This window comes from Panthera tigris, chromosome A2 (assembly GCF_018350195.1).
Source record: "Panthera tigris isolate Pti1 chromosome A2, P.tigris_Pti1_mat1.1, whole genome shotgun sequence".
NCBI lineage: Eukaryota > Metazoa > Chordata > Mammalia > Carnivora > Felidae > Panthera > Panthera tigris.
Window position 1 is genome coordinate 65,437,871 of NC_056661.1, and position 12,754 is coordinate 65,450,624.

The 12,754-nt window shown below is 48.8% G+C and overlaps 1 protein-coding gene across 1 annotated transcript in view; it reads right to left on the reverse strand.

The window, feature by feature from the left end:
- The window catches only part of COBL (cordon-bleu WH2 repeat protein), a 188,875-nt gene that overhangs the window by 109,290 nt on the left and 66,831 nt on the right, over positions 1–12,754 (reverse strand). The window contains exon 12 of the mRNA XM_042977199.1: positions 1,736–1,918. Coding sequence (XP_042833133.1) covers positions 1,736–1,918 — 183 coding nt within the window. The remainder of the gene's footprint in view (positions 1–1,735; positions 1,919–12,754) is intronic.

Here is a 12,754-nt window from a genome sequence, read left to right on the forward strand (position 1 = left end):
AAACATTAAAAAGAAAAAAAGAAAATGCTTAAGAAACACAAAAATCAAAATATTTTCTTCTAAAACGTGTTGTGTCAGGGTTTTCCAACAGATTGATAAGGCACGGATGGAAAGGTCTGTCGATGGGAGCGGGGTGGTCTCTGAGACCTGGGGGTAAAGTTCACACCTGTGAGGATGGAGGATGATTTATTAAGATTTATGAAGACTGATGGACAGACAACCAGGCAAGAAGGAATCTGAGAAGACTACTGCTCCAGAGAGCCACTTAGGCAACTTCTAACCATGACCCCAGGCCGAGCCTCCCATCTGGGAGGCACAGACTTAGTTTCTAGTTTATTTTAAGGAAAAGCCATCTTATGAATACGCAAAAAAAAAAAAAAAAAAAAGGGGGTTCAAACCCAGAGTAGCAGCAGTGTGAAATTTTCCGCCTCCACGAAGCACGGACAGGCCGGGGACGCTAAGGCAGAAGGAAAGAGTCAGGAAATGAAGCCCCTGTGAGAGAATTAACGTGTGTTCTATAAAGTTCCTGTTTGCAGCGTGGTGTCCCCGTCCCCCAGGGAGCTGGGGTGCCAGCCACTGGGAACCTTCCCCGTTTGGTGAGCACTAATGCATCCTTACTGTGGCCCGGCATCTTGGAATACATGTGGAGCAGGCCCAGCTGTGGGCGCGGCCGGTCAGCCTTGGAGAACACAGCTTCTAGAAGATTCCAAAGTCTGGTCCCATCCCGGCCACACCGTGTGCTGTCCCTGCTTCCCCCCACCTGAATGAGGACGGATGCATTTAGAGGATGAAACCTGTGCATCAGTTTCACCGTGCATCATCCCAAGCCTCGAGAACAGGGGCTGCTTGGTCAAGGAGCATCCCGGCCCCTGAGAACGGAGGGCCTGGGATTTCCAATCGCGCTTCACGCCGCAGCAGACTCGCAGGAGGACAGAAGGCGAGTGCAGACCCCAGCTGCTGAGGACAAAGACTCTTTCTGGTCCACATGTAGTGACAACCCCTTGCGAAGGCGTGACGTTGCTCTGATGATAAACTTAGCACCCGTGGCTTCCTACATACGCGGTCTCTGCAAACGTCCCGTCACGTGGAAAGTGACTTAGTGTGAAAGGCCCTCCCTCCTTTCCTGTGCATCTGAATTATTTGGGGCATCTATATTTTACGACCTATCATCCCTGTCCCGTACAAACTCCAGATTTCTTTCAGTGCTCCGAACCACGCTATTTTCTCATTTAGCGATTGTGACGATGCCCAAACTTTTAATGCTGCAGACACAATACATGCTAATAACAAGCACAGGCCTTGAACATCTGAGAGCACAGGAGGTGTCCTACCTTCCACACGTGAAGGAGCGTGGCATCTCATCTTTACTTCTACTTTTTTAAAATGTTTATTTGAGAGAGGGAGAGAGAGTAAGCATGAGCAGGGGAGGGACAGAGAGAGAGGGAGAGAGAGACTCTCAAGCAGGTTCCCCACTCAGCTCAGAGCTCGGCGTGGGGCTCGATCTCACACACTGTGAGATCATGACCTGAGCCAAAATCAAGAGTCAGACACCCAACCGACTGAGTCACCCAGGCGCCCCTCACTTTTACTTCTAAATAAAGCTTAAAGATTCGACCGAAATACTCTCCCCGCTAAAGCCACAAATTTGCAGAAGGTAGGGCACACAGGGAGCTTCCAGAGAAGTCGCTGGTCCTTTTAGCGGATCCACCACTCCTCGGAGCCGCCCTCCGCCTACCTTTTCCGAGGCCTTGTCCTGCACTGGTGGCCCCAGGCCGGGCAGCGTCGGGGGCGGAGGGGCCCGACGCTTCTTCATGTCCGACTTCACAGACACCCCTGAGATGTTGCCAAGCGACAGGGATGGACCCAACGTCATGGAACGCGGATTCACCGCTGGGGAGTTGGGCGTGGTCAGGCAGCCCTGCGGGGAAGGGGACAAAGAGAAACTCTCATCGGTGCGAGGTCACTTCTCAGCGTAGGAGTGCTCCGACCTGAAAACCAAGTGCCACACCGCCCATCCGAGCCTGTAGGACACGTCCACTGCTGGGCTTGAATGGCCTGAGCAAAACCCTCACTTTCAGTCGAAAGCCCGTATTTTCCCTGCGGTGGGAGACACTCCATTGACACATTCCTGCTGCAAAGGTTTCTTTTCTTTTTTCTTTTGGATGTTTATTTAGTTCTGAGAGAGAGAAAGAGAGAGAGACAGCACGAGCAGGGGAGGGGCAGAGAGAGGGAGACACAGAATCCGAAGCAGGCTCCAGGCCCTGAGCTGTCAGCAAAGAGCCCGACGCAGGGCTCGAACCCACAAACTGCGAGATCATGACCCGAACCGAAGTCGGACGCTCAAGCGACTGAGCCACCCAGGCGCCCCACAAAGGTTTGTTTTCTTAATCACAAAGGAAACGACAGACCTCTGAAACCCCCTAAGAACCCTTACCAGCTAGACTCGTTTAACACTCCTGACCAGACCGCAGTGTGAATCAGCCTCCTTTGAAACGGAACCTGTCATCGGAATGAGCTTATAGGTGCTGAACAGAGGAAGGCACAGGCCAGAAGTACATTTCTCCCGGAGGAATCTGTCTGTAGCTCTGACCGCACTGAGCCCCCTCTCCGGCCCTCCGGTGGGTCACGTCTGCTCACATGACCTCTCTCGCAGCCAGTTCCAGGGCCCTTGGAAGGGGAGGCTGGGACAGGGGAAGGCTCGCTTTGGCCCCCCATGAATCTGTCAGGGATGCCACAATCTTTCCCCTTCCTGATGCTCAGCTGGGGCCGTAAGGTCTCCTTAAAGGGTAGCTGCCGATTAGGTGCGTGCAAGCCCCCTGATCTCACAATGGCACCCCTACTCTGTGCGTCCCTCACTCTACAAAAGCTATGGCATAAGGTCTGGATTTTGCAGAGAGTAACTATGCAGCAGCTGTGGATTGGCCTCCACCTGATCTCCCACCAGGAAGGTCCCCTGAATAAAACTGTAGAGGAGGGCCTGGGGGACTCAGTCAGTTAAGTGTCCGACTCTTGATTTCGGCTCAGCTCATGATCTCACGGGTCGTGAGTTTGAGCCCCACCTGGGACTCTGTGCTGACAGTGCAGAACTTGTTTGGGATTCTCTCTCTCCCCCCGCCTCTCTCTGCCCCTCCCGTGCACGCATGCTCTCTCTCTCAAAAGAGATGAATAAACTTTTTTTAAAAAGTTAAATATTAAAGACAAAACACAAACCTCTGCGTAAGCTGTATGGAGTCACCTGCTTTGTTTCCCGGTCTCAAAGCACCTTCTCCATTTGGGGGTCACTTTACTGTCCCCCTCCCCCACTTTCTAACAGGGTCTCTGCCATCGTGAGAAGTATGTCACCGGCTGCCAAGAAGGGGCTTAGGTTTCTTCGAACCCTTCACAGGTCACCACCAAAAGGCCGTGTGAGATAAATGGCGTGCCACGGAGGCTGTGACCAGGGAACACAGTGCTCCGTGCAGAGATCTACACCGAAAATAAACGCAAGCCACAATGCTACTTAGGAGCTTTCACAAAGCAGCCCCACCTGCTGGGTGTATATGGGGGGGCTGGCAGGCTAAAGGGCACAGACTTGTTTTTTTTTTTAATGCTTATTTATCTTTTGGGGGGCAGGGAACAGAAAGAGGGAGACACAGAATCGGAAGCAGGCTCCAGGCACTGAGCTGTCAGCACAGAGCCCGAAGTGGGGCTCGAACCCACAGATCATGAGATCATGACCTGAGCCGGAGTCGGACGCTTCATCGACTGAGTCACCCACGTGCCCCGACACATAGGTGTTTTAAATCTTTACCCCTCCTAGGGTCTGCTTAACCCGATCACGTAAGCGTTAGTGCAGGCAGAGGCTTAGAGAACCAACACTCTGATTTCAAATGCGTAACAAGATAGAAGCCAGGCTCTCCCCTGGCACCTCTCCCCGCTCCCCCGGCCAACACTCCCTCCCAGAACCGGTGCCCGGGGTGTACTGCACACCAGGGGCTGCGCAGCGGGGAGGTCAGCCCACACGCCGTCCGGGTTCGAGTCCTGCCTCTGCCGCGTGAGCTTGGACGTGCCTCTGGAGTCGTCTCTGCCTCAGTTTACCTCCTGTAAAACTGGGTACCAGTAGTTTTGTTCTACTTATTTACTTATTTACTTATTGTCGATCCTCTTACAATGTGGGACCCATGGGGGCAGCGATTGTTGCCCGTTTCCCCAGGTCCTGACAGCTCCTTGGTGCGCGGAAGGCGCCGGAGCCAGTGTTTGTGGGAACGAATGAATGGATGGCTGAGAGCCTCTGGACAACTCTGCTCTCAGGTTTTATAAAAGGAGCTGGTGGGGGATGACTGGGTGGCTCCGTTGGTTGAGGGTCGGACTCTTGATTTCAGCTCAGGTCGTGATCCTAAGGTCCTGGGATGGAGCCCCGTGTCGGGCTGGGTGCTGAGCCTGGAGACTCTCTCTCTCTCTTCCTCTCTGCCCTCTCCCCTGTTTGCACACACTCTCCCTCTCTAAAAACATAAAGAATAAATAAAAGGAGCTTGTGGGGGAGCTTTTGTCTGAATGACAGGATCTGTGTATTTAAAGTAAGTATTTAGCAGGGCGCCTGGCTGGCTAGTCAGTAGAACATACGACTCTTGATCTCAGGGTCGTGAGTTCAAGCCCCACGTTGGGCGGAGAGCTTACTTAAAACAGAGTAAGTAAAATAAATATGTAAAGGAAACCCACTGGGCAAAAGCCCAGTATTATCCACACTAAGACTCAAATCCTATTCTGTTCTGCCAAGTTTACTGTCATTCCCTTCCCTGAGAAAATTTTTGAGACTCAGATTTTCTTGTCCATAAACTTTTTTTTTTTTTAATTTTTAAAAAGTATTTATTTTTGAGACAGCAAGCACCAGCAAGGGAGGGCCAAGAGAAAGGGAGGCAGAGGATCCGAAGCGGGCTCCACGCGGACAGCAGTGAGCCTGATGTGGGGCTCCCACGAACTGCAAGATCATGACCTGAGCCAAAGTCAGCCGCTCGACCAACCGAGCCACCCAGGCGCCCCTCTTGTCCATGGCTGGCTCTCTCTGATACCCCCAGGGCAAGGGAAGTGCAAGCATGTGTCCTGGAGGTTTGTTAAAGCTTGTGAAAAACTATCTACCAGCTATCTACCCGTGGTGACCTCTGAAGCACGCATGGCCCCGTCTGGCATCCCACAAGGGTGACATTCGGGACCAGGCGTTTCACAATGCTGCTGCTATAACCGCTTCTGTTCACTCCACCCTGTCTAGACTCAGGACTTCTAATTCCTCCTGTCCTCAGCCTTCGCCACAACTATGTGTGCCTGACTGATCACTCAACACGGCTGTGAATTCACCTCTGACCTTTAGATGCATTTTTTTTGGAAGCTCTGTGCAGAATACGCCCCGAAAAGTACTTTCCAGGTCACCCGTTGCATGTGGATTTCAGGTTTTAATCCCATAATCCTATTGCCCCTTTAGCACTCTGACATCTCGGGGAGGAACCCAACACAGTTCTCCCGACACACAGCCCAACGCACACACACACAGGCAGGAATGCTCTCGTCTTCTCATCTTTAAAAGAGGGAAATTCTGGGGCACCTAGATGGCTCAGTCGGTTAAGTGCCCAACTCTTGGTTTCAGCTCAGGTCATGATCTCACTGATGGTGCTTGGGATTCTCTCTCCCTCTCTTTCTGGCCCTTGCCCCTTGTTCTCTCTCTCTCAAAATAAATAAATAAACGTAAAATTTTATTTTACATTCCATGGACTTCAAATTGCTGTTAAGATCTAGCATATTTCTGTCACATTACAGTTGGTTTCCTTCTCCTCCAGGGAGCATTTTTGGTAAGCGTGACCTCGTGAGAGCCAAGTAAGATGGCCTTACCAAAAACCCAGAAGCCCATGGGGCTCCTGGGTGGCTCCATCAATTAAGTGCCTGACTTCGGCTCAGGTCACGACCTCACGGTTCGTGGGTTCGAGCCTGGTGTCAGGCTCTGTGCTGACAGCTCGCAGCCTGGAGCCTGCTTCGGATTCTGTGTCTCCTTCTCTCTCTGCCCCTCCCCCACTCACACTCTGTCTCTGTCTCTCAAAAATAAATACATGTAAAAAAAAAATTAAAAAAAAAAAAAGCCAGAAGCCCAGGGCACACCCCATCCCAGGCCCCTGCAAGTTGGGGTCTCTGTTATCCTGGACAACAACATGCTTCTCATGATCCATTATCTGTCTCTGGAACACCTCTGGATTTTGACACCACAGGTTTATTTAGCTCCAGTCTGCCCTGTATGGGCCACACAGATCTCTCCCAACACCCCACTGTTCACACTCACAGGCAGGCCAATCTCAGGGTCCATGAGACCTGGGTCTATCGGCACCGCCCAAGAACTCTGCTATTCAGTAGCATTGCTCAACCTTCAACCCATGGGCAGCCAAAATGTTTCGAATATTTTGGCTGCCCAGAGGATATCTGTGGTTTTTCAGATTTTTTTTTTTCCTTTTTTATCTTTTGACTCCCTTTACCCACTTCTCCACCCTCCTCCCTGGTTGCCTCCCCTGGCAATCAAGCGTTTTTTTGGTGTGTGTTTCTTTTGTTGTTTTTTTGTTTTGTTTTTGGTTCTGCATATAAGAGAGACCATGCAGTACTTGCCTTTCTCTCTCTGACTTATTTCACTTTGCACAACGCCCTCGAGGTCCATGCCACGACCACGAGGTCGTGGGTGGCAAGATTTCATTCTTTTTTTTTAAGGCGGAACAACATTCCGCTGTGCTTATACAGGTATAAATATAAATACATTAGGAACAGTTTCTTTACATGTTCATCTGCAGATCTATGGGTTATTAGGCTGTTTCTGTGTCTTCACTAATGTAAGTGACATCATCGCAATGAACACAGGGGTGCATATATCTTTTTGCTCTAGTGTTTTCATTTTCGTCGGATAAATGCCCAGAAGGAGAATTGCTAGATCGCCCGGCAGTTCTGTTTTTTAACCTTGTGAGGAACCTCCATACCGTTTTCCACAGTGGCTGTACCAGTTTCCGCTCCCACCAACGGTGCACGAGGGTTCCCTGTTCCCCATACCGAAACTTGTTATTTCTGGTCTTTTTAGTAATAGCCACTCTGACTGGTGTGAGGTGATATCTTATTGTGGTTTTGATTTGCATTTCCCTGATGATGAGTGATGCCGAGCATCTTTTCATGTACCTGTTGGCCATCTGGATGTCTTTTTTTTTTTTAATGTTTCACTTATTTTTGAGACAGAGAAAGAGAACAAGTGAGGGGCAGAGAGAGAGGGAGACAGAGGATCTGAGGCGGACTCAGTGCTGATAGCAGAGAGCCTCATGTGGGACTCAAACTCAAGAACTGTGAGATCATGACCTGAGCCAAAGGCAGATACTTAACTGAGCCGTGCAGGCACCCCTCTTTGTCTTCTTTGAAAACAAAAATGGCTATTCAGATCTTCTGTCCACTATATAATTGGATTGTTTGGTTTTTTATTATTGAGCTGTATGAGTTCTTTATATATTTTGGGTATTAGCCCCTTACCAGGTAGATGATTTGCAAGTATTTTCTGCCATTCAGCAGACTGTCCTTTCACTTTGTCGATAGCTTCGTTCACTGAGCAGAAGCTTCTCTAGTATGATGTCTTTCCACTTACTTATTTTTGCTTTTGTCAGGTTCAAAAATTCATCACCAAGACCGACGTCAAAGAGCTTCCTTCCTGGTTATGTTTTCTTCTAGAAGTTTTATGGTTTCAGGTCTTAAGTTCAAGTCTCTAATCCATTGTGAGTTAATCTGTGTGTACGTGTAAGAGAGTGGCCCAGTTTTCCCAACACCGTTTACCTAAGACATTATCCTTTTCCCATTGTATATTCTTGGCTCCTCTGTAAATTAATTGACCATACGTGCATGGGTTTCTTTCTGGGCTCTTTATTCTGTGTCATTGTCTATGCATCTGTTTTTATGCTAATATTATACTGTATTCATTACCATAGCTTTGTAATACGGTTTGAAATCAAATACCAAGATATCTCCAGCTTTGCTTTTCTTTCTCAAGATTCCTTTGGCTGTTCGGGTGTTGTTGTTTTTTTTTGTTTTTTTTTTGTGGTTCTCTACACATTTTATGATTATTTGTTCTATTTCTTTGAGAAATGTGATTGGAATCTTGACAGACATTGCTTTGGCTAGTATGGACACTTTAACAATATTGATTCTTGCAATCCATGAGCATGAGATATTTGTCTTCCTCAATTTGTTTTATTAAGGTCTTATAATTTTCAACATGTAGATCTCTCACCTCCTTGGTTAAATTTATTTGTAGCTATTTTGTTCCTTTTGGTGCAATTGTAAATGGGATTATGTTCTTAATTTCTCTTCCCAACAGTTTTTTTATTAGTGTATAGAAATGCCACAGATTTCTGTATATTGATTTTGTATGTTGCAACCTTACTGAATTTATTTACTAGTTTCAACAGTTTTTTTTTTTTTATGGTGTCTTCAGGGTTTTCTCTATATAATATCATGTCATCTGCAAATAGTGACAGTTTTACTTCTTCCTTCCTAATTTGGATGCTTTTTCTTTCTCTTTCTTGCCAACTGCTGTGACTTCTAGTCCCTTGTTGAATAAACGTGCAGAGGAGGGCATCCTTGTCTTTTTCTGATCTTAGAGGAAAGCCTTTCAGGTTTTCACCATTGAGTATGATGAACACAGATACAAAAGTCCTCAACAAAACAGGAGCCGACTGAAATTAACAATACGGTAACAGGATCATACACCACGATCAAGTGCGATTTATTCCAGGGACGCAAGAATGGTTCAACACCCACAAATCAGTCCATGTGATACACCACAACAAAACGAAGGATAAAGGTCATAGGATCATCCTCGTAGACGCAGAAAAGGCATCTGACAAAGCCAATGTCCATTTCTGATAAAAACTCTCAACAAAGTGACTATGGAGGGAATGTACCTCAACATAATAATAGCGATATGTGACAAGTCCACAGGTATTTGTATTTGAACTCTTAGCTTCTTTCTTTCCTCACTTCTGGATTTGGACACAGAATATCGAAAACAATCCACAGAATAATTTGGGAGGAAAACAAGGTCGGACATCGTTTAAAACGCTAACTCACTGGGGCGCCTGGGAGGCTCAGTCAGTTGAGTGTCTGACTTCAGCTCAGGTCATGATGTCGCGGTTCGTGTGATCGAGCCCCGCTGTCCGTGCGGACAGCTCAGAGCCTGGAGCCTGTTTCAGATTCCTTGCTTCCTTCTCTCTCTGCCCCTCCCCTGCTCATACTCTGTCAATCTCTCAAAAAAAAAAATTAAAAAAATTAAAAAATAAATAAATAAATACAATGCTGACTCATCAATATTAAGTAAAATGGAAAACCAGGAAAATCTGTACAGGTCAGAGTTCATACAGCCTGGCCCATGTCTTATTACAATTTAGGGGCTCTTCTGCTACAAAGTGGCAAAGTTCCATGAGGGACAGACCACAGCTTTCTTGCAAGAGGGATCTGGTTTCCTGTTCTGGTCCAAATGGGTCAATAACATCTTTTTTTAAAAATCAAGCCCCCCCCCCCTTTTTTTGGTAGGGGAATGAGTCTGGCCCTTCTCTAATGGTGGGCACCCCAATCCATATTTTGCCTTGCTTTTCAGGACTTTTTCTCCCAGGAGTTCAGCCCGATAAATCATGAAGGAAAAAGCCATGGATAATGGAGAGAAAAAGGGACGAAGTGAACCCAGTCTTCACACCAAGACCTCATGGGGCCTCACGCTGTGGGCTGTAGGCTCCACCTGACAGGCTGCTGTCCACTGGAAAAGTCAGGTCAGAGACAACGCTGAACTCTGTGTATCCCCAACACCTCTGATATTCACTTAGGTCATTTATTACATTCAGAGCACAGTGATAATTTGATCCTATTTCACACACACATCTGGGAGGAGACAGATACAAAGAGAGATAGAAGCTGCCAATTTCAGGATCTGTGTCTCTGCTCAAAATGAGATCAACACTGTGACAGTTGATTTTGCCACAGATATTTATTTACTTACTTATTTAGAGCACACAAGCAGGGGAACGGGGCAGAGGGCGAGCGAGAGAGTCCCAGTCAGGCTCCACACTCAGCACAGAGCCTGACGCTGGGCCCAGTCTCAGGCCCATGAGATTGTGACCTGAGCTGAAATCAAGAATCCTGGCGGAGATGCATTCCCCCTCCCCACCCCCCGCCACGGCCTCACCCGCTCCAGTCCCAGAGAAGCCCTGAGTTTCTAGGTGGCTGGGGGATGGCTCTGACTTGGCCTCCAGAACCAGCTGTGCCCCTAACCCAGCAGGATGGGCACAGGCTCTGGGTCGGGCCAGCACCACACAGCAGAGGGCACTGCTGGCTGTTGCAGCCCGAGCACTCCAGGGAATCCTGATGAAGGCTCCGGGAGGGCTGGATTTCCCTAGAAGAACCGCGGGGCTCACACACTCACTGACAATTGGGCAGAGATCAGTACTTTGCAAGAAACCGAGAAGCACCGCTCTTTCGGGAAGCCCAGACTGCCGTGGCGAGTTTTCCTCTGTTCCACGTCCTCGTGTACACGTGCACGAGGCACCTTTACAGACACACCAGGGCACGCCATCCACGTGGACAGGAAGGGACGCACTAAACTCTGGCGAGAACGTGTTTCTGCATCGAGAGAGACGAACGGGCCAATCCGAAACTGACATCGTTCAAACCGCACCTTGTGAGACCCATCGGGTCCGCACCGTCTCCCCAAAGTCAGAGCACATCCTTTGACGTGACTGTTTAGGGATTCAGATACAGTTGTTGTTTAGAGATGAAGGAGAGGATTTTGGTGGCGGTGGCTGTGGTTAAAAACAGCCGCGGACAAGCCTATCTCCTAGCTTGGATCGGACGCTTTTAGGACAGCACAATCTTCGAGTTTTAATGTGGAGGAGAGCTGAAGCCCAAGGAGACAGCGGAGGTACTCAGGCCGGCTCAGCTGCCGGCGGATGGGATGAACTCGGATCCAGGAGGCCGGCTGCCTCTCCTGTCCTTATGCTATGCTGCCCCCTCTTGAAAGGTGTCAGTAGAACTTTTTTCTTCTGCCTGCTTGCTCAAAGAACCAAGCGGGGCCAGAAGATGCAGTCAGACCTGTTCTCCCACCTTTTTTCCTCCCAATACTGGTTTTGGCGGAGTCCAGGGCAGGACCGTCCATCCGTCCATTACAAGCCTGATGGGGCAGACAGACAGCCTCGGGGTACCTGGGTGGTGGAGCTCCTGCTGTTTTCTGCTGAGAAAGGAGAGAATATTCTCATTCCCTTTGGTGGCTGCCAGCACTGTCCTGGGCAAGGGGTGGGTCAGAGTTCCCTTCCCGAGAAGGTATTCTCTGTCTGCTTTCTCTTATCCTTATGGCACAGCCTTCCTGACAGGCCATTAGCTACATCCCTCAGCCAGAGGGTGTGCTGGTTCCTGGGACCCTGGAGCTCTAGAGTCAATCCAGAGTAAATGCACACCAAGAGGTATATAAAGCATGCCAGTTTCGTGGGAACTGATCCCCGTGAAGGGCAGGGACGTATGAATCCAGTTTCTGGTACATGAAATGCTGGGAAATGACCATTCTCTTGGCTGAGTTCCTCCACGCGGATGCCGGAGGGATGGCGTTTCTTTACTGGGAAAGCTGCAGAAGCTTCTTGGTCGGGATCCATTATTTCAGCCGGCAAAATGCTAAATCATGTAAGCTCTTCGACGGTTATAAACACGAGAACAATTTGGGGTCATTTCTCTACTAGCAGGATCTCTTCTTCAAATGAGCAAACCAGGAGCGCCTGGGTGGCTCAGTCAGTTAAGCACCTAGCTCTTGATTCGGCTCAGGTCGTGATCTTGAGGTTTGTGAGACTGAGCCCCGCATCAGGCTCTGTGCTGACAGCGTGGAGTCTGCTTGAGATGTTCTCCCTCTCTCTCTGTCCCTCCCCTATTCACACTATCTTCTCTCTCTCTCTCAAAATACATAAATAAACATTAAAAAAATATAACTTAAAAAAATAAGCAAAGCAAGAGGATCCAACTGGTAGTATTTGATTTTCTGTTAACAACACTGTGCAGACACAGGCTGAGCTGTGATCCTCTACGGCTTTTGCTGTAGGACAGTCCTGAGATCGAGACCTGTTAGCGGATGTGTGAATGCAGGGAATATGTTGACTAGTCATCATAGGCAAGTTTAACGATGACAGCTGTAGGAAGCCAGAACTTTCTGAGAAGCCTGTGAATGAAAAGGAAGCAAGTTCCTGTGTAGATCCAAGATGTAGACCATGTCTTGGCCACACTCAGGAAGACCGTGACCCTGGTGGCCCACGGGGTCTTGGGAGATGATCTCCAAACCCAGTGGGCCCTGTGCGAGAGAGCAGACACAACCCAGGTGCAAAGGCTTGCTGGGATTTGGACGAGCAAAGCCAAAAAGCAAGTCGCACCGTATAGTGTGGTTAGGGCATGGGGCCAGGGGCCTGGCTGCAGGTGGGGCTCACAGGGAGGACCCCAGCCGACAAATGTGGGGGAAAGACCTAAGTCCACACGACGTGTACATGTGAGATGCGTGCTATGGTCCCATGTGAGATTTCAACTCTGGCAAACGCAAGTTCAATGTGGGGGGAAAATGTTCTTGTTCAAGTACATCATCAAACCCTAATCACGAAGAAAGCCAAGGTTTTCCCTTTCAGACGTGCATGCAAATCTCTTGTCACCTGCACGGTGGCATGTTCTGAATGCTGGATTGGAGGATGAGCTTACGATAGCT